The sequence below is a fragment of the Microtus oregoni genome, unplaced genomic scaffold, assembly GCF_018167655.1.
Source record: "Microtus oregoni isolate MIOR12 unplaced genomic scaffold, Mior012 000088F_ref0000325, whole genome shotgun sequence".
Classification (NCBI taxonomy): Eukaryota; Metazoa; Chordata; class Mammalia; order Rodentia; family Cricetidae; genus Microtus; species Microtus oregoni.
In genome coordinates this window covers 2,350,230-2,371,963 of record NW_024544555.1, presented here as the reverse complement: position 1 = coordinate 2,371,963, position 21,734 = coordinate 2,350,230, and the positions used below count along the sequence as shown (strand labels likewise).

Below are 21,734 nucleotides of genomic sequence, written 5' to 3'. Positions count from 1 at the left end.
TGGACTTTTAGGTAGGGCTTTGCTTTACCAGGTAGACAGTCTCTCTTAACCTGAATTATATCTGTATTTCTTTTCATTTAATTTTTATTTTGATATAGTCTTGTTAAATTGCCCAGGATGATCTTGAGCTCGTAATCCCCCTGCCTCAGTCTCCAGAACATCTGTATGTGCCAGTAGTACCTTTCTAGTTGTACTTACTTATCAGCTGAAACTCTTCTTTGATGTTTTCTCTGTTTTGGGGAGTGAACTTACGGGATAGCTTGGAAGAACTGTGGTGGAGAGCCCAGTTCTGTAACTTGCTAGCTTATAACCTTGGATAAATCACTTCATGTCAGTGTCTATTGTCTACCTCTCAGGAGTGCTGATTACTAACAGAGGGTAAGAATTTACCTTCCACTACAAAGATAATCTTCAAAATGAGAAACCATTAGTATTGTTATCCAAAATGACATCCTCTGTTTTATGTATCTTTTCATTTCCGCTGTTTGGTGTGTCAGGATGCTACATTAAGCACTATACATATTGAATAAAATACAAACTCTGTTATAGGATTTTGAGGCATGTGATTTACATCATCTGGGTTTTCTATAATATTTGTGTGTAGATGTTACATGCAATTTCAGAAAGTTGATTTTTGTTGACCTTGGAAACAGTTTATTTCCTTGAGTTCTGAACTTGGCTCTTTGTGTTCTTGTTCTGTAGGCGTGTGCTGACAAGCTGAAAAGAGAAATAGAGCTGTATGGCTGCCCTCCTGATTTTCCAGAAGAAGAAGAGGAAGAGGAAGAAAGTAGCGTTAAACCTGCAGATATAACAGTGAAGGATAAAGCCAAAGGGAAAAAGGTCTGGTGGTTGTTTACGTTTCGGTTGTCTTGCCTGACGTTCCCACCTCTCTGGTTTAATTGTATATATACCCAGCACTGGCAGGTGCCTGGCACATGAAGCGTACTTGGTAGTTTTTAAGAAACTGTCAAATCAAGACTGTTTAAATGATTCAGTGGGTAATGAGCTTTCTAGGTAAGCACAACATCTCCAAATCCCAGCACTCCATTGGTGAGAAGGGCGGTAGAGACAGAAGAATCCCCAGTAGCTTGTAAGCTAGTCTGGACTCACAGTATTGAACAGCAGAGATCCTGCCTCAAATAAGCTGACAGGTTGTCCTGACCTCCACATGTGCACCATAGATACTGCTGAGCATGCACCCATAAACATACATCTTACTTTATTTATTTATTTATTTATTTATTTATTTATTTATTATGTATACAATATTCTGTGTGTATGCCTGCAGGCCAGAAAAGGGCACCAGACCTCATTACAGATGGTTGTGAGCCACCATGTGGTTGCTGGGAATTGAACTCAGGACCTTTGGAAGAGCAGGCAATGCTCTTAACCACTGAGCCATCTCTCCAGCCCCAACATACATCTTACATACATCCACAAAGATGAAAAATCCATCAGGTCAGCAGTTAACAGCACTGTTAACCCATGTCCATTCCCAGCACCTGCATGATGGTTTATTACTATCTGTCACTCCAATCCCAGGGTATCTGCTGCCCTCTTCTGGCCTATTTGGGTACCTACATGCACATGGTACACAGACATGCATGCAAGCAAAACACCCATTTACATAAAAATAGAATCAATACATTAAATCAAAATATTGTCTGGCTTTATTGTTGCCTTTTCACTTTAATTTGATGTATTTTAGATTTAAAGGAGTTTCAAGATAGTGCAGCATTCCAGCATAACCTTTGTCCACCTCCCCTAACGTTATTCTTCTTTACCCTCTGTAACTGTGATACAATCATCCTACCTAAACAGCTAACGTTAGTTCAGTGCTGTGTGCTAAACTGTAGAGTTCATCTGAAGTGTTTTAAAAAGAGGACTTCATTTTTTAAAAGATTTAATTTTTAATTTTGTGTGTGTGTGTCTTTGTTATGTGCAGATACTTAGAGAGTCTAGAAGGTGTTGGGTCCCCTGGAACTGGAATTACAGGCAGTTGAGAGCAGCTTGATGTGGTTGCTGGGAACTGAATCTGTCTTCTGTAACAGCAGTGTGCACTCCTGATTGCTGAGCTATCTCGCTAGCCTCCCGTATTTGCATTAGAAATTGTGTGTGTGTTGAGGGGAGAGGCAGGGGCAAGCTTATGGAGGTCAGAGGACAGCTCTGAGTAGGTTCTTTCCTGCCATCCTGTAGGATGTAGGGATAGAGTCAGGCTGTCAGGTCTGTGCACAAGCACCCATACTGACTAAGTCCTCTTGCTGATCTTGTATTTGAAGTTGTACCCATCCTTCTCCTAATGTCTTTTCTCTGCTTTAAACGGGGGGTGGGAGTGCAGGGGCTGGAGAGATGGCTCAGCAGTTAAGAGCTGCTCTTGCAGAGGATCCAGGTATGAGTCTCAGTACCCACACATGTGGTATTTCATAGCCATCCACAACTCAGAGTTCGTCTAATGCCTTCTGACTTCTGTGGACACCAAGTCTACATATAGTACCTATACATACATGCAGGTAAAATATACATAAAGTAAAAGTGAATAATTTAACAGAATAAGACCCAATCTAGAATCCACACTACATTATTAACTTCTATGACTTTTGACATGGAGTAATGTTCAGATAAAGAATTTATTGACTGTTGCTGTGCAGTGGTGGTGCACGTCTTTAATCCTGCACTCTAGAGGCAGAGGCAGGTGGATCTCTGTGAGTTCAAGGCCAGCCTGGTCTACAAGAACTAGTTCCAGGACAGGCTCCAAAGCTACAGAGAAGCCCTGTCTCGAAAAACCAATTAAAAAAATTTTATTGACTGTCAAAAAAAGTCCTGTCTGTTTTTGTGTTGCAGTGATAACAACACAGATTGGGTAATTTATACTGACCAGAAATTTAGTGGCCCACTGAGGCTGGGAAGGCTTATGTTGAGAGTTCAGTACCTGATAAGGCATTTCTTGCTGTGTTGTCTGTGAAGGAAGGGAAAAGAAATAGTAGTAGAACAGGAAAGAGAGACAGGGAGGGAGAGAGGAGGTAACATGTTCAGGACAGGCCGGATTTGTCTTCTTTGGTGCAGCAATGATACACTCTTGAGGGCAGAATCTCTTTAAGAGTCTACCTTTTAATGCTGTTACATGGGGAATTAAGTTTCTTATGGTTAAAGTGGGGACCAAAATTTCAACCATTAAATAAACTCCTTTAATTTGGAGTCACCTGATGGTTTTTCATATAAATAAAATGAAGTGATTTTTTTATTTTGCGCTAAGAAGGGCATGTGTACTATTAGAAGAAAGGAAATGAGAGTATGGTGCTAAGACCGCAGTGATGGTGGTTGAGTGGTTCCTTCATCTTCTATCTCTGGTGTCCGTTTCCTGGTGCACATCCTGATATCTGTACTGCTGTGGTGTTCTGATCCATCAACAGTGTTGCGGGAAGCAGAGCAGCAGATCCTTTATGAGAGATCCTGTCTGCATAGCGAGTTTCAGGCTGGCTAGAGCTGCACTGTGAAACCCTCTTTCACAAAGAAACACAATCACCAAATAGGATTATGGAATTAAAGTTACTGTGGTCCTGGGATGCTGAATGGTTGTCGGCTGTGCTTTACTGGAGTTTGTGTTTGTTTTCAGAGCAAAGCCGCTGCCAAAGCAGGATCGTCTAAGTACCAGTGGGACATTATGAAATCCCTTGGGCTTTCTGAGGAAGACATAGTGAAGTTTTCTGAAGCAGAACATTGGCTTGAGTATTTCCCACCACTGGCTGTTGAAGATCTGAAGAAAATAGGGTTAAAGGTATGCCGTAGCCCTCAGTGTTAGAGACAGTGAAAGGCACTTACGTTTGTATCGTTCAAAAAGATATGGGACAACTTTTAAATTTACAAAAGTAAGCTGGGCGGTGGTGGCGCACGCCTTTAATCCCAGCACTCGGGAGGCAGAGGCAGGCGGATCTCTGTGAGTTCGAGACCAGCCTGGTCTACAAGAGCTAGTGCCAGGACAGGCTCCAAAACCACAGAGAAACCCTGTCTTGAAAAAGCAAAAATAAATAAATAAATAAATAAATAAATAAATAAATTTACAAAAGTATATTCTGGCTGAATGTCACCAAAAATCCAGATGTTATTAGACTGGCAGCAAGTAAGAAAACCTTCAACATTCGTCTCATCAGAATATATTTATTAACAATTGGTAGAAAGGGGTTTTATTTAAAGAATACAAAGACACCAAAATTTAACTCAAGTATGTTGACTGTATTATTTAAGTATTTCTTTAAATTTATTGTAAATCTTATATGTTAACTAACATGTGTGTATTTTTTTGTTTCTCTGTTTCGTTTTGTTTTTTGAAACAGCTTCTCTGTGTAGCTCTGGCTGTCTTGGAACTCCCTCTGTAGATCAGGCTGGCCTCACATTCACAGAACTCTTGCCTTTGCCTCCTGAGTACTGGGATTAAAGGCATGTGCTCTTACTGCTCAGCAAGTGTGTGTATTTTAAAACCTATTAATTGGGCTGGAGAGATGGCTCAGCGGTTAAGAGCATTGCCTGCTCTTCCAAAGGTCCTGAGTTCAATTCCCAGCAACCACATGGTGGCTCACAACCATCTGTAATGAGGTCTGGTGCCCTTTCCTGGCTTGCAGGGATACACACAGACAGAACATTGTATACATAATAAATAAACAAAGTTAATATTTCTAAAAAAAAAAAAAAATAAAACCTATTAATTAAACAAATTATTGCAATGACTTATATGAATTTAAGATGTGGAACTGGCTGGGCAGTAGTGGCAAACGCCTTTAATCCCAGCACTCGGGAGGCAGAGGCAGGTGGATCTCTGAGTTCAAGGCCAGCCTGGTCTACAAGAGCTAGTTCCAGGACAGGCTCCAAAGCTACAGAGAAACCCTGTCTCAAAAAAGAGAGAGAGAAGCCGGGCGGTGGTGGCGCATGCCTTTAATCCCAGCACTTGGGAGGCAGAGGCAGGTGGATCTCTGTGAGTTCGAGGCCAGCCTGGTCTACAGAGCTAGTTCCAGGACAGGAACCAAAAGCTACGGAGAAACCCTGTCTCAAAAGAGAGAGAGAGAGAGAGAGAGGTGGAACTGGAAATTTTTTCTTTAATAGTTGATTTAATGTTAAGTTGGGATAAATAGTAGAAAGGTAAATAGTTGACTCATAGGAATCCCTAGTTATAAAAATTATCTTTTCCTTTTCTTTCTCTAGGTAGACTGGCGGCGTTCCTTCATCACCACGGATGTGAATCCTTACTATGATTCTTTTGTCAGGTGGCAGTTTTTAACATTAAGAGAAAGAAACAAAATTAAATTTGGGAAGCGGTGAGTTTGTTTTATTTCAGTGTAATCAACTAAAAATCATAATTCTTGCAGTGCATTGCAATTCAGTGTCTGTATCTCACCATGTTCTCTCTTATCTGTCCATCCACCCATTCATCTGTCTGTCTTTTCCTTTTTCATCACTCTCTTGTTCTGTTGTATCTCTTGCTGTCCTTTAATCGTGCCTGCCTGTGTCTTCCTCCCTCCCTCCCTCCCTGCCTCCCCCCTCCCTCCTTCCCTCCCTCCCTCCCTGCCTCCTCCCTCCCTCCCTCCCTGCCTCCTCCCTCCCTCCCTCCCTCCCTCCCCCCTCCCTCCTCCCTCCCTCCCCCCTCCCTCCCCCCTCCCTCCTCCCTCCCTCCCTCCCTCCCTCCCTCCCCCCTCCCTCCCTCCCTCCTTCCCTCCCTCCCTCCCTCCCTCCCTCCCTCCCTTCCTTTTTTTTGTTTTTCGCGACAGGGTTTCTCTGTGTCTTTTATTTTTCTGTTTCATTTGTGTTGGACTCGGGGCTCGCACCCCGTGACATGTGTTTGGTCACTGAGCTCCCACTTTCTTGCTGCTAATTTTCTTGACTTCTGAGCTGTTTTGTGTTTTTGACAGCTAGAACCCGAGAGAAGGGAATGATTCTTTTCAGTATTCCTAGCAAACCACTGGCAAGATTATTTTATTTGTGTTTTAGCTTATACTTCTATAAGTTGCTAAGATTTTTTCCTTTATTATGTAGATCAAATAAAAGCAACTTATATGAATTTATATCTTTTTTTGTTCTTGTTGTTTTGAGACAGGGTTTCTTGTGTAGCCCTGGCTATCCTGGAACTCGCTCTGTAGACCAGGCTGGCCTCACACTCACAGATATCTGCCTGCCTCTACCTCCCAAGTGCTGGGGTTAAAGGCATGCGCCACCACTGCCCGGCTACGTGAATTTATTTTATGGTCTTATGTTTCATTACTACAAGGCTAAGGCTAATCCACAGTTTTCATTAGTGCTCCCTTTCATGAAGGAGATGTCAATAGCTCCGTTTCAGAACTGCTCATCAAAGCATGCATAATTTAGACACTGGCTGGCTAAGGGTGTCACCTATAATTCACGCTTGTAGGGTATTAGTGACACTGGCTGATACTTCATGATGTAACCTGAAAATATAACAGTGTTTTCTGCTTATTGCTTTTTTTTTTTTTTTTTTTTAGGTACACCATTTATTCTCCAAAAGATGGACAGCCTTGCATGGATCATGACAGACAAACTGGAGAGGTGATTATCTGGACTACTGAGTGGCCACTGTAATACCCTTTACTGTGGCCACACCACTGGTACTCTCTTTGCTGGAAGGATGAATTATTCCTATGTGCAAGAATCCATGTCATAAATCTGAAGTGGATTCCTGCATAGGTCATCAGGGTGAATCCATATTTTCCCCGTTTTTCTTTGTGTAGGGCGTTGGACCTCAGGAATACACCCTAGTCAAACTGAAGGTGCTTGAACCATACCCATCAAAATTAAGGTAGGTTGGCTAAAAATTACTGTTTCATGGTCTTTTTTTCTTTTTCTCTTTCTTTTTTTCCCTTCTTTTCTTGGAGACAGGGTTTTGTTTCGCAGCCTAGTGCTCTCTCCTCAGCCTTCTGGGTACTGAGGTTGAAGTTGCCATTATGTCTGGCTTGATTGATCATTTCTGAACAATCAGATGATTATGAGGGAAGCCACAATTTTAATATAAATATGTGCTTTTTCTTTTTAGTGGTCTGAAAGGGAAAACTATCTTCTTGGTAGCTGCTACCCTTAGACCTGAGACTATGTTTGGACAGACCAACTGTTGGGTTCGGCCTGATATGAAGTACATTGGGTTTGAGACAGCGAATGGTGATATATTCATCTGCACGCAGAGAGCTGCCAGGAATATGTCGTACCAAGGTTTCACCAAGCACAATGGAGTGGTGCCTGTTGTGAAGGAGTTAATGGGGGAGGTAAGTTGGGGAGCAACTCTCGATTTTTATTGTGAAATTGGAGGGAAGTGGAGCTTGAAAAAAATATCAGAAAACTATAATTAGAGCACACATGAGATAATATGTGCAGGACATTTGTAGTTTTGTTTGTTTGTTTTTTATAAAGATTCAATTATTTATTATGTATACAATGTTCTCCCTGCATGTATGTCTGCAGGCCAGAAGAGGGCACTAGATCTCAGTACAGATGGTTGTGAGCCACCATATGGTTGCTGGGATTTGAACTCAGGACCTCTGGAAGAACAGCCAATACTCTTAACCTCTGAGCCATCTCTCCAGCCCCATATTTGTATTTTGTAAGGCACAGAACTGTCAGGGTTCTTCAGAAGGCTTTGCCAAGCTGAATCCACACTCCTCCAAAGGGGCCTCTGTCTTGATTTCATCTATGATAATTGCTATTCTTTTTTTTTTTTTTTTAAGATTTTTTTTATGTAGTTTTCTGCAAGCATGTATGCCTGCAGACAGAAGAGGGCACCAGATCTCTTTGTAGATGGTTGTGAGCCACTGTGTTGCCCACCTGTTTCCTATTTGCTCCTTACCCATGCTAAGCACTGAGCTGTGCTGCAGGTGCCCAGTCACTGAGCCGTGCCCCAGATGCTGTACTTTGAGACATGCTTCCTCTAAATTTCCCGGGCTGACTTTGAACTTATTGTACAGCCTCTGATCTCCTTGAAATTGTGATTCTTGTGCCTCAGTCTCCTGACAGATGAGATTTTAGGCTGGACCACCAGCCACGGGGTTGTTGCTGTTTTTAAATTAGCATATCTTAACTATATATAATTATAGGTTTCATTATGCCATTTTATACATGTACATAATGTATTTCAATCATATTGACTCCCCTCTTTACCCTCTCTTCCCCCTCTTATTCTCAATAAGCCCCTTCTAGTCCCAACTAGCCCCCTTCTACTTTCATTTTGTGTGTGTGTGTGTGTGTGTGTGTGTGAGAGAGAGAGATCTAGTAAGTTTCATAGGGCTGCTTACAGGACCATAAGCATCTGAAGAACTGTTTCCTGTTTTTGTATGTTTTATTTATTTATTTATTTATTTTTGAGATAGGGTCTCTTTCCCTGGCATCCTAGAACTCACTATGTAGATCTGCTTCCCAAGTTCTGGGATTAAAGGTGTGCGCCACCAGCTCCCAGCTTCTGTTTCCTGTTCTTAATGCCTTTCTCGCCATGGTATTTAAATAGGCCTTTGATTTCAGCCTTTAAAACTGCTGTGGTGTATAAGCTGTCACCCATATGACTGCAAATTCTACAAAGGTAGCTCATGTGTGCATTTACACACACATACATACACACACACACGCCCACACAAAGGAATAAAACGGAATGGTGCAGAACAAGTGTACAGCTGCAGGCCCTTTGTTGTCTCATACAAGTACAGGTCAGAGCTGGGTAGCATGCAGGAAGCGGAAGCAGGAGGATCACTGTGAGTTCTATGCTAGCTGGGCTACAGAATGAAATATGAGACATTAAAAAAACAAACAAACAAAAGAACAAAAGGAGAGAGAGACTGAGAGAGACACACATAGAGAATAGGCCCATTCTTTCTGCATTCTCTAATTTTTTTGAGGCAATAGGAATATCTTTTTCACTTCAACTTGAATTTATTTATAACTGTCCTTTTAGACAGATATGTAGATTTCTGTTTTCTTTTTCTTTTTTTTGGTTTTTCGAGACAGGGTTTCTCTGTGGTTTTTTTTTTTTTTTTTTTTGAGCCTGTCCTGGAACTAGCTCTTGTAGACCAGGCTGGTCTCGAACTCACAGAGATCTGCCTGCCTCTGCCTCCCGAGTGCTGGGATTAAAGGCGTGCGCCACCACCGCCTGGCTTGATTTCTGTTTTCTTGATGTGACTTTTATTACCTAGCTTTTTGGTCATGGAAAGCTTTAGTGCAGTGGTTCTGTTTTTTTTTTTTTTGTTTGTTTTTTGTTTTTTCTTTTCTTTTATTTTTTGAGAAATGGTTTCTCTGTGTAGCCCTGACTGTCCTAAACTTAATCTCGTAGACCAGGCTAGTCTTGAACTCAAAGATCCATCTGCCTCTGCCTTCTGCGTGCTGGGTTTAAAGGCATGTGCTACCGTTGCCCAGCTACTTTTTCTGTGTATTTTATTTTGTTTACTTAGTGGAGAAGTTGTGCACATGTATGGGAACAACATGATGTTTAAAATGTGTATATACATGCTAGAATGACTGTGTAAAGTCATTAACAAACAGTACTTCAGACTTCTCAGTTTTGATGTGAGAACATTTAAAGTGATTGTGATTTTCAACTGTCTAACATCATGACATTAGCCACAGCAACTATTTTGTGCAGGTGTAGATCTCCAGAGTTTATTCCTGTATGGTTTTCAGTAGGAGCCTCTGGACCTTAAAATTTGAATATTTATTTAACTTTTTGTCACTGCAGTTATATTTATTCCCTTTTTCACTCCTCTTTTATGCAGGAGATCCTTGGGGCTGCACTTTCTGCACCGCTGACATGCTATAAGGTGGTCTACGTTCTCCCTATGCTCACCATTAAGGAGGATAAAGGTACAGATTTTGCTGGTAGATGGCTTTGTTAACCGCATTCTGGTGTATTAGTTAATTTCATTCTTTCTTCTTAAGGCACTGGTGTGGTCACGAGTGTTCCTTCTGATTCGCCGGATGATCTTGCAGCACTCAGAGACCTGAAGAAAAAGCAAGCAAGTATCTGCTTCATGTCCTTGTTTTATTCTTTTTTTTTTTTTTTCTACCCAAGACAGGGTTTCTCTGTGTAGCCCTGGCTGTCCTGTAACTTACTTTATAGACCAGTCTGGCCTTGTACTCACAGAGATCCTTCTGCCTCTGCTGGGATTTAAAGGCATGCACCACCACCACCCAGCCATGTCCTTGTTTTAAATTTAGCATATTAGTGGGCACTGCCGAACAGCTGTGACACAGGCTGAGGGCATACATGTTTGTCTCTGAACTGTCATCTCTAACCTGCTTTTCAGTGTTTGTGTTTCTGTGGTTGGAACTTGGAATAAAATTCTGTAACAAATTTGAGAAGGTGGTGTGTGTGTTTTTAAGTATATGCAGCGCCACCATTACAGAGAGGACATTTGGTGACCTGCTTTATACCCTCCACCTCACTCTTGTGACCATCTCTCATGGGACTGGGAGCTAGGTTGGTGGCCATAAGTCCCTGAGGATTCTCCTGTCTCCACTTTGTGCAGTGTTGGGCTTTCTAGTATGCCTGGCTTCTCTCATGGGTGCTGGGGATTTGAACTCTGCTCCTCATGCTTGTGTAGCAAGTCCTCTCACCCACTGACTCCCTTTCTCAGCCCCATATTTTCATTACAGGCAAGAATATTACCCTTGACTGGGGTGATGTCTCAATGTCTGTGTGCATTGTTGCATTTGATGCATTTCCTACAGACATGTTCAACCTGTGGACTGTGGCTTACACGTGTCACAGGATAGCTATGGATTAGGCTCAGCGAAAAATCATAAACTTATTTAAAACACGAGGTTTTGTTTGTAAGCTGGTTGCATAGTTCTTAATTGGGAAATGTATAGGTGACAAGTTTTATCACAGTGTCAAAATATTAGACATACCTGAAGGCTATTCACATTTTAAAAGGTCCCGGGGCCCTTATTGAGATAATGTTAAAAATGTTCTGTATGGAAAGAACAAATGATGGAATAAAAGCTTGAAGCCAGGGAGGAGGGAGGCCGAGGCAGGAAGACCTCAAGTGTAAGGCCAGCATAGGCTGCTGCAGTAAAGCCTTGCCTCAGGAAAAAAAATGAGTTTGCTTTCTTACTGATTGTATCAGTAACAAAATTGAGCACTAATGTTAGCTTACGAATTTTCCATAGGCATTACGAGCAAAGTATGGAATTAGAGATGAAATGGTCCTGCCGTTTGAGCCGGTGAGTATGTGTGTATTCCCAGACATCACACGCCTTTATCAAAGGGGAAAAGATGCTTACATGTTCTTCTTGTAACAAAAATAGATCATTGGTAGAGTTTGAAAATGAGAGGAAATTTTTTACTTTAATTTGATAACTTACTGTTGCAAATAACAAGAAAAGGAAAACAATATGCATTTTCTTTCCACCTGGCACCTGTAGTTGGGAAAACCTATATATTATTCTCACCAGCTTCCCCCCAAAAAAATTATTTATTTATTTATTAATTATGTATACAATGTTCTGTCTGATGTATGCCTGCCTGCCTGCCAGAAGAGGGCACCAGATTTCATAGATGGTTGTGAGCCACTATGTGGTTGCTGGGACTTCAACTCAGGACCTCTGGAAAAGCAGTCAGTGCTTTTAACCTCTGAGCCATCTCTCTAGTCCCTATTCTCACCAGTTTTATACTAACTTGTTAACAATGTACCTTACTTAACCTAGGAATATTTATTTTGTAACCTTGTAGAGCTGTTTAATGTTTCTTGTTTTCATTTTTGTACAGAAGAAAAGTCAGAATAATACCAGCAAATAACTTTAATGAAGAGTGTAGGAGAGTGAGCTTGGACATGCTCAATGCCCTGGGTGTGATTCTCAGCACTGGGGGAAAAGACTCCAAAACTTTGATAGATGCTTGAAGTCATCCATAAAAATAGTTGACATTGCTTTGCTTCTTGCAGCCTTAGTTATTCAGTTGCCTGTGTGACAGGAGGTGAGAGTAGGGGGTGGCATGTGTTGTTCCTGTGGTGAGGGAGTGCACACATTGCATCTTCAGGTTAGTGGTCTGTGAGCTCTGAGTGTTTGTCACTGCCTGGTGATAGTAAAATCCAGTGTGGCTTTACAGGGCAAAGGGGCCATGTCCACACGGCTGATCTGTGTCTGCCTTTCAGCATGGATACACATCTGGTGTTGCTGTTCTCTGCAGGTGCCAGTCCTTGAAATCCCAGGGATTGGAAGTCTTTCTGCTGTGACCCTTTGTGATGAGCTGAAAATTCAGAGCCAGAATGACCGCGAGAAACTTGCAGAAGCAAAGGAGAAATTGTATTTAAGAGGATTTTATGATGGTGTAAGTCATAACTTTTATTGTTTTTATTTGTAGCTATATGTTATGCTGTTCCTCTTAATTTTAACTTAAAAGGAAAAATTAAACATAGTTTTTATAAAACGCTAATTTGGAAAAGATAAGTAAATTTTATTCTAAATTCCAGTTTTTATCATGTCATTTCTAGAAACATTTCCAGAATTAGATTTGTGTGTGTGTGTGTTCTGGGAATCTCTAAGAAATGAATTTCTTGAGATATTTAAAATTAGTTCCTTTTATTATACAATACAACTCTTAACGTTGGCTGCATCAAGAATGCCTGTTCCAGGACTGGGAGATGGCTTAGCAGTTAAGTGCACTTACTCCTTTTATAGAGAACTTGGGTTACCCCACATGGTGGCTCACAGTCATCTGTAACCACAGTGCAGGGGTCCAGTAGGCATGCATGCAGTGCATGTAAAATAAATAAATACATCTTTAAAATTGGAAAAAAGAATGCCTTTTTTTGCTTTTCATAATGGGTTCATTTTTTGCTTAAGCCTTTTATTCTGTCTATTAATTCATTTGTTGATGCCTATCAAGTGCCAAGTGAAGACCACAAAGTGTGCTGAGCTTCCTCTCTCAGTCCTGCTTGTGCTATCGTACCTTAGGTTTTCAGGGAAGATTAAACTAGACAAGAGAAAGCCAGTCAGGTTAGCCACGTAGGGCTGAAGTGAATGTTTTTAAGGACACACATCGGGAGTGTTTTTTTTTTTTTTACATTTTCCCTTTCTTAGATACACAAAAATTAGTTTAATTTTTTTAAAAAGTGAATTGTATATTGTCTTAATCATTGTTCTTTTGCTGTAAAGAAATACTGTGACCAAGGCAACTCTTATAAGAAAGGGATTTAGTTGAGGCTGGCTTACAGTTTCAGAGGTTTAGTCCATTATCATCATGGTTCAGGGAGACATGGTGTTGAAGAGGTAGCTGAGACCTACGTACTGATCTGATGGCTGAGAGACACTGGGCTTGGCGCAAGCTTTTGAAACCTCAAAGTCCATCAGTGGCATACTTCTTCCAACTAATTCTTCTCAAGTACTGCTATTCCCTGATGACTAAGCATTCAAATATACAAGCCAATGGTGGCTATTCTTTGTCAAACCATGACAGTATTTTGAATGGTAGTAAGAGCCAATACTTTAATATATGAACTTGAAAGAAAAGATAGTTTTATTAATTAATTCATTAGTCCACTTATTTATTTATTTATTATGTGTATATGTGTTATGCCTATATGTGCACTATATATATATGTGGTGCTCGTAGAGGTCAGATCTCCAGAAACTGAGTTACAGATGCCCGTGAGCTACCATATGGGTTCTGGAAACTTAACCCAGGTCCTCTGTAAGACCAACAAGTGCTTTTAACTGCTGAGTCACCTGCTCAGATTCAATATTAACTGAGTTCACAAAATAATGCTGCAAAGTGGGCAGTCTCGTCATCACTTCCAGATAAGGAAAGGCACAAAGAGGCTTCTGTTTTCTCAAGCTTGTGGCAGTGTTGGGATTCAGAGTTGGCAGCTTTGCTCCATGATCTCTGATCCTGCACAGTGACCATGGCTCTAACTTAATTACATAGAATGAAACATCAATATGTTAATAACCTGAAGAGCAAAAGCAGTGCGTGTTTTTCCATGGGAACTGTTTGTTAGCGGCACAGAGTCAGACATGTAAAACATCTGAGTGTTTTACCCCAGTCAGCTTTATGAGGCTTATGGCCTTGTCCCGGGGAACAAAGTGTGAGTTAATTCTTTGCAGGCCGGTAAGGGGCAGGGTCGGAAAGAGACACCTGAATGGCTTATACTCGGAAGAGTGGTTCTCGGCCTTCCAAATGCTGTGACCCTTTAATAAAGCTTCTCACGTTTTGGTGACCTGGAACCATAAAATTATTTTGTCGCTGCTTCATAACTATAATTTTGCTGCTGTTATGAATCATAATGTAAATATCTGATAGGCAGAATATCTGCTATGTGACCCCTGTAGGGGTGCGACCCACAGGTTAAGAACCCTGGTATAAACTCTTCATCTCCATATGGAAGCTTGAGCATGGAAGGGAATGTGTCTTCCTAGCCAAGCTCTCATTAGCTACAGCTCCAGAAGGACAACAGTACTAGACCCAGTTACACTTAGTTAGAGCCAGTATGTTATGAATATCAGTTGTGTTAACTGTATCAAAATAAAGTCATGATTATAAATGTGATAACTGTTATTCTAAAGATATTTTTAGTTTAGTCTGTAAAGTACATTTAACTAGGGAAACTTGAAGCGAAATTTAATTGTCTTGTATGTTCCCCTTTCCTCCTTGTAGGTGATGTTGGTGGATGGATTTAAAGGACAGAAGATCCAGAACGTAAAGAAGACTATTCAGAAAAACATGATTGACGCTGTAGGTGGTAGCCTGTCCTCTGGGGACTGTTTGGGAAGAATGGTTCACTGATCGGTAGACCTAAGAGTGTTATTAGCTGTGAGTTTTGTAGGAGGACCTAGCACTATATAAAAAGATAGAATAGCTTTATGGCAGGAAATAGGCCTATTTGCAGTTCATCTAATTTGCATCTCCTGTTATAGGGATGAGGTTGCGCCCTAAGGCTGGCCTGTGCCATGTGTGGTAGTGGTACCGTCATCTCAGCATTTAGGAGGTAGGGGCAGGGAGCTCTCAACTCCATGACTAGCCTGGGCTATGCAGACAGTGTTTCAACTCAACTTCTCCCCACAACAAGAAGAAAGCACACCCAGACACAACCAAAGCTTATGTGCAGAGCACAGCCACACAGCTCTGGCGATGTCTCAACAGCGGCCACTTTAGAGTTGCGTGCAGTGGTTCCATCCTTTTTCTGTGCTCCTTTGCTTTTTACCTCTGTATTTTGTTTTTCATCTCCAGATTCCTCCTTTGATAGACCTTTGCTTAGCTACTTATCTCTTAAAGTTTTGATTTCAACAGTCATCCTGACCCGTGATATGTAGACCGTGGTCTTTATGTTTACTGAATTCAAAAAGCAAAGGTTAGCGTATTGATTCCTATCTGTAACCAGGAGGCAGAGACTTGAGAAACAGTGCTGGCTCCAGAACAAAACAGGCTGGGAGAAGACTTTAGTTCTAGCCCTGGAACGCAAGTATGCATGATGGTGCATGCTGATACCCACTACTGGGGAGGTGGAAGCAGGCAGATCCCTGGGATTCACTTTACTGCCTGCTTAATGAATTCCAGGCCAGTGAGAGACCCTGTCTCAAAAAGAATAAAAAAAGATGGCGCCTAAAGAATGTTTTCTGGTTTCTACACGCACACAAACATATGTGCACATGCACACACGCGCAGTAACAGAAAGCAGCCATCTGCTCTGTCTTTTCACATTCTTTTTCATTTCTCTTTGGAGAGGACAGCCTTCCACTGTGTTGCTTATTTTAATACTGATCTCCTCTGCTACACCTCTGTTTCTGCCTCTGTCTCTTGTTTCTCTGTCTCTCGCTCATGTATTTTTTTCTTCTTCTGAGACATGGTCTCACTTTGTAGTCTAGACTGGCCTCGAACTTGTGGCAGTCCTCCTACCTCAGCCTCCCAAATGCTGTGATTACAGATATCAGCCACTATGCCCAGCTTTCATAGATCTCTAGGTGTTTCTAATGTAATTTTTGTTGTTTTGTTTTGCTGAGAGAGGGTTTCCCAGTGTAGCCCAGACTACCACTGACGCCATTGTCTTCTTGCTTCCACCTCCTGTAGCTGGGATTATAGCTGCTGGAGTATAGTTTTTGTTTTGATGTTTCCTTAGGTTTATCTATCAACCACTAACTTCCTACTATGGGATACCCAAGAATTAAATTCTTTAATACCTCTTCTTGTATCTTTTATATATTTCTTCATCTTTCATATTCATAATGTATTTATAATGTACACTAGATTAGTCATTGTTTATACTTTTGAGACATGGCTAATCCTGACTGTCATATATAGTGAAGATTTTATTCTCCAATTTTTATTTTTCCCTAGAATTAATAGTTGCCCATGTACTTAACAACCTATTCCCAAACTTGCAGCTATGCATTTCTCCCAGCTTGTCCCTCGTCTCATCTTAGAGTGCTCTCCCAGTGCCTTTGGCCTGGATGGGTTGCTGTCACTGGTGGAGCTGATGCCCCTTGACTATTACAGATTACTTCTGCCACTCTCAAAGCTGGTCTCCTTGCTGTAATTCAATGGCTCGTCTCCTGTTTTTCCTGCTCATTTGGATAGGTTGTGTCTCTAGGAGCTTTCTGGTGAGCATAAATCTAGACAGTGTATGTCTTTCCATATTTACCTTTGACTTTCTGGGTAGCAGTTCTGGACTGAGCAGTCTGGAGGTTGACTGGGAGATTGGTAGAGATGGTACCAGCAGCTAGTGTGCTGACTTTCAAGTAATCTGCTGATTTTGCTATGATTTGCCCCAGAGGATAAGCCTTTGACATACTGTATGGGCGCAGTTGCTTTTTGCATAGTGAGTGTTCTAGTTTGTTTTCTGTGGCTGTGCTTGGGGAGGAAAGGGTTTATTTCAACTTGTACTTCCAAGTAATATTCCATCACTGAGGGAAGTCAGGGCAGGAACAGAGGTAGGAACTGTGGAAAAAGGCTGCTCACTGGCTCATGCTCAGCTACCTTTCTTGAACAACTGGGCCCACCTGCGTAGGGATGGTGCTACCCACATCAGTCATCAATTAAAAACAAATGCCCACAGACCACCTACAGGCCAGCCTGATCTAGGAAATTCCCCTTGTGAGACTCCCTCTTTTGGGTGACTATAGCTTGTCTAGCTGGCAATAAAAACTAATCAGCGCATAGATTAGGGTATCTGGGCTCCTAACCACGGTTTAAAACGTCAGTCTGTCCTCTCTCCAGCGTCATTATTTTCTACTTGAAGAATCAGGCTGCACCACTCATTCCCGAGCGTTTGGAGGCTCAGCAGTGCAAATGGGGTTTCTCCTCAGCTTTTTCTTCTGCTGGTTAAGATTCAGCTAACTTTTCTTTCTTTCTTTTGTTTGATCCTTTTACTTGGGCTTGAACCCAGGACCTTGCACATACTTGCAACCCCTCTGCTGAGCTTTATCTCTGTTGGAACAGTTATTATAGGTTCAGCCATTTCCCATTCTGCTCATCTTTGTAGAGTCAGTCCATCCCTCCATCTTCTTTATTGTCAGTTGGAATTGAAATTTTTGGATGGAGTTAAATATCTATTTCTAATCTACTACATTAATAGCTTTTTAATGTAGAGTGAAGAATCGCATTATAAGTACAGCATATGACTCATTTTGTGAATGATAATATTGGATTTTAGTTTTAAAAGTTATCCTAGCTTGCTGGATGGGCGTGGTGCACACTTTAATCTCAGCACTTTGGAGGCAGAAGCAGGTGGATTTCTGTGAGTTTGAGGCCAGCCTGGTCTACAGAGCAAGTTCCAGGACAGCTGAGGCTACACAAACCATCTCAACTAAAGGAAAAAAATCCTAGCTTTAAGTGTTTGGCCCTAAAATGTATGAAGAGATCATACAAGTTAAAAAATATATCAAGTTAAAAAATAAAATCTTTTTTTAAAAAAAAAACTTATTTATTTATTATATACATAGTGTTCAGCCTCCATGTATCCCTGCAAGCCAGAAGAGGGCACCAGGTCTCATTACAGATGGTTGTGAGCCACCATGTGGTTGCTGGGATTTGAACTTAGGACCTCTGGAAGAACAGTCAGTGCTCTTAACCTCTGAGCAATCTCTCCAGCCCCATAAAATCATTTGAGTCCACATGATGATGCGTACCTATCTCAGTACTTGGGGGTAGAGGCAGGAGAATCAGAAGTTCAAGGTCATCCTCTGCTACATACCATGTTTGAGGCTAGCCAAGGCTAAACCTTGCCTCAACCAAAAATAAATAAATTGTGGTCAGTTTTCTATTTGGAGCTGCATTTTTTTTTTATGATTCTATATCTTATAATAAGGTTTTTTCATGTTTATATTATTTTAAAAACAGTGGTGTCATGTATTTAGTTTTTAAATTTTTCTTTGTTTTTTAATAACAAAGATAGAAGGTTATCATAAGCAGCCACCTATTCAGCCATAAGATTAGAAAGCGCTAAAATGATGAGTAGCCTGTGCAGTGGTCCACTTGATGACGTGTTCCAGAAGCAGATACTGCACAGAGAAGCAGACTCTGAGCCTGGGGAGGGGAGGCTTGATGGGACGTGACATCTGCCATGTCTTTAATTCACCTTCGTTTAGGGAGATGCACTTATCTACATGGAACCAGAGAAGCAAGTGATGTCGAGGTCTGCGGACGAATGTGTCGTGGCCCTGTGTGACCAGTGGTTAGTCCCTCTTACCACAAGATGATTCTGTCAGCCCCTGTGGTCATTTCTGACAGTGAGACAAGTTCCATTTGTTCTTCCCCAGGTACCTGGATTATGGAGAGGAGAGCTGGAAGAAGGAGACATTTCAGTGTTTGAAGAACATGGAAACGTGAGATGGGGGAACTGAAAGGGCGTGGGGATGAGACCCATGGAGGATGATGAAAGCAAGGACACCCTTCGGCCTTTGTTCTTAGGTTCTGCGAGGAGAGCAGGAAGAATTTTGAAGCTTCCTTAGACTGGCTACAAGAACATGCTTGCTCAAGAACGTATGGTTTAGGTCAGCAGACTTTCCGCACTTCTGTTCGGATGATTTTGTTAGATGGAAGATGCACATTTCAGCTGGGTGGTGGTGGCGCATGCTATTAATCCCAGCACTGGGAGAGGGGGTGGGTAGAGTGAGTTTTTAGATCAGGCTCCAAAGCTACAGAGAAACCCTGTCTTAAAAAGAGAAAAAGAAAAGAAAATGCACTTTTCCTCTTCCTTCCCCCTTTCTTCTGATGTTTGCTAATTTGGAGGTGATAAGTTTTGGTTAGAGGATGGGAAAGATTAGGATGTGGTTCCCTGTAATCTATCCTATGCTAGGTATGTCCTCTTCAACCCACATGGCTTTAGAGTATGATCTGTCTCTTATTTATGTACTTACCTTGTGTGTGTGTGTGTGTGTGTGTGTGTGTGTGTGTGTGTGAGAGAGAGAGAGAGAGAGAGAGAGAGAGAGAGAGAGAGAGAGAGAGAATGGTGTGTGTTTAAGGAGTAGGCACATTTATGAGCAGAGTGTGTATGCCTGTGCATATGAGGCCAGTGGAATGTGTCTGATGTCCCCTTCTGTCACTTTTTGGAGCTGGGTTAGCAGCCAGCAAGTCCCAGGATTTTTCTATCTCCCCAGTAGTGTCAGGGCTATGGTAGTCAGGATCTTACATGGTACTGGAAACCAAATTCTGGTTTTTCTGTGTGGACGGGAAGTGTTCTTACTTACTGAACCCTCTCTCTAGTCCCATGGCATTTCTACTAAAGGGCTCCAGAGGTTCACCCATTTTTGGTTTTGTGCAGTATTTTATCTTTAGAAATTATTAAGGTAGAATTTAGAGCTTCTTAGGGTTGGGGATATAGCTCGGTGATGAGTGCTTGCTTCCTATGTGCAGTTCCTAGCACCACAAACAAAATAGTAGCAACCCACACTCAACAAAAGAATTTGCTAGACTGTAGCCTTGAAGATGTGGCTTCTTCCAGTGGGCATCTCTTAGCTTCATTCAACATTAATTTTTTCCCTGTTTGTCTTGCAGGCACTCGTCTGCCTTGGGATGAGCAGTGGTTGATTGAATCACTGTCCGATTCCACTATTTACATGGCGTATTACACAGTCGCACACCTGCTGCAGGGGAATGACCTGCAGGGGCAGGCAGAGTCTCCACTGGGCATCAGGTTGGTACATAGTTCAGGAGAAGAACTAGGTACATGTTGTGACATTTTGGTTTACATATTTAGAAATTCATTCTTCCATATTTATTTTTCTCAAGAATTTGGCTAGCAGGAGGCATTTACTTTTAATTCCAGGACTCAGGAGGCAGAGGTAGGCCACTCTGTGAGTTGAAGGCCAGCTTGATATACATAGTGGACAGCCAGGGCTACATAGTGCCATCCTGACTTTTTTTTTTGTTGTTAGCAGTCTTTTGTTACGTTTTGCTTTTTTATTGTGCAACTGAGAAAGATGATTAAGTGGTTTAGTAACCCTTCCTGTTCTGTTTCTTGACTCATAGGGGAGCGGTTTGCTCTTGTTTGATACAGTGACTAATTAAAATTTCAATTGATGATTAGGTGAAAATTCTGACTCTTTCAAAATAATAGTGCATTTGTTTGCCTTATTTCAATGCAGACCCCAGCAGATGACTAAGGATGTTTGGGATTATGTGTTCTTCAAGGATGCGCCATTTCCTAAGACTCAGATCCCAAAGGAGAAGCTGGATCAGCTGAAGCAGGAGTTTGAGTTCTGGTATCCAGTGGACCTTCGAGCCTCCGGCAAAGATCTGATTCCAAATCATCTTTCATATTATATTTACAACCATGTGGCCATGTGGCCGGAACAGAGGTAAGTGCTCAAGTCTGTGTGGGCTGTTGTTTTTGATGGTCAATAAGGGCGTCTTTGAGTATCTTATGGAATGGCTGTGGAGGGCTTAGATGGATTTGCACAGTGTGCCTTAATGTGGAATGTGCTTCTTCCTGGACGGGCATAAAGGGATAGTGATCTGCTTGGTGCAGACATGCAGCAGTTTTCAGACAGGTTGGAGAGTGCATAATGCAGTGTGTGATGATAAAAGGCTGCTCATGACCTTTCACCCACCGTTGTACTTATTCTACTCTGCTATAGCCCTGACTGTCCTGGAGCTCACTCTGTAGACCAGACGGGCCTGAACTCACAGAGTTCCTCCTGCCTCTGCTGCCCAAGTGCTAGGATTAAAGGTGTATGCCCCCATCGCCTGGCTGTTTTCTGGTTTATTTTGGAACAAATATTTATGCATATTCTGGAAATTAGCTATATATTTGTATTCTTGCAAAGGTAACCACAGTATATGCGTTCTTCTTTCTTTTGGCATAATAGCATATTTTCAAGATCTTCCTGAGTTCATACCTGCGCTCTGCCTACGGTTTCAAAACAGTTGCAGTATTTTTGTCTTCATAACTCACAGAGATGATCCTTTGGTTCTTTTCAATTGCTTCCTGTTGAAAACAGTAGCTCAGCACAGGGAGGACTTCTGTGGGATGAGCCAAGCCTTGTTTTTGAGCCCTAGACCTTCAAAGCAAAAGCTGCCTACAATGGTAGCGCCAAGGCTTTGTTTCAACAAACTGCTCCTTGTTAGCATTTCCCTCAGGATACCATGGGGAGCTATAATCCTGTTTTTCTTTTTGTGTTCTGTTTTGCAACATGTGCCTGTGAAGTGACAAGTGGCCTGTGGCTGTGCGAGCAAATGGACACCTGCTGCTCAACTCAGAGAAGGTGAGGCTTCAGGCCAGGCTTTTCAGCCAAGGAGGAAGAAAATAAACAGTAATACGAACTAGTTA

General features: G+C 41.8%; 1 protein-coding gene across 1 annotated transcript in view; it reads left to right on the top strand.

The window, feature by feature from the left end:
• LOC121442233 (leucine--tRNA ligase, cytoplasmic) overlaps positions 1-21,734 on the top strand; it is a 51,844-nt gene that overhangs the window by 10,381 nt on the left and 19,729 nt on the right. The window contains exons 5-21 of the mRNA XM_041643699.1: positions 703-840; positions 3,614-3,775; positions 5,194-5,306; positions 6,486-6,549; positions 6,732-6,799; positions 7,034-7,259; positions 9,747-9,834; positions 9,910-9,986; positions 11,143-11,196; positions 12,161-12,301; positions 14,627-14,704; positions 18,553-18,638; positions 18,724-18,789; positions 18,875-18,957; positions 19,961-20,099; positions 20,551-20,763; positions 21,612-21,669. Coding sequence (XP_041499633.1) covers positions 703-840; positions 3,614-3,775; positions 5,194-5,306; positions 6,486-6,549; positions 6,732-6,799; positions 7,034-7,259; positions 9,747-9,834; positions 9,910-9,986; positions 11,143-11,196; positions 12,161-12,301; positions 14,627-14,704; positions 18,553-18,638; positions 18,724-18,789; positions 18,875-18,957; positions 19,961-20,099; positions 20,551-20,763; positions 21,612-21,669 — 1,854 coding nt within the window. The remainder of the gene's footprint in view (positions 1-702; positions 841-3,613; positions 3,776-5,193; positions 5,307-6,485; positions 6,550-6,731; positions 6,800-7,033; positions 7,260-9,746; positions 9,835-9,909; positions 9,987-11,142; positions 11,197-12,160; positions 12,302-14,626; positions 14,705-18,552; positions 18,639-18,723; positions 18,790-18,874; positions 18,958-19,960; positions 20,100-20,550; positions 20,764-21,611; positions 21,670-21,734) is intronic.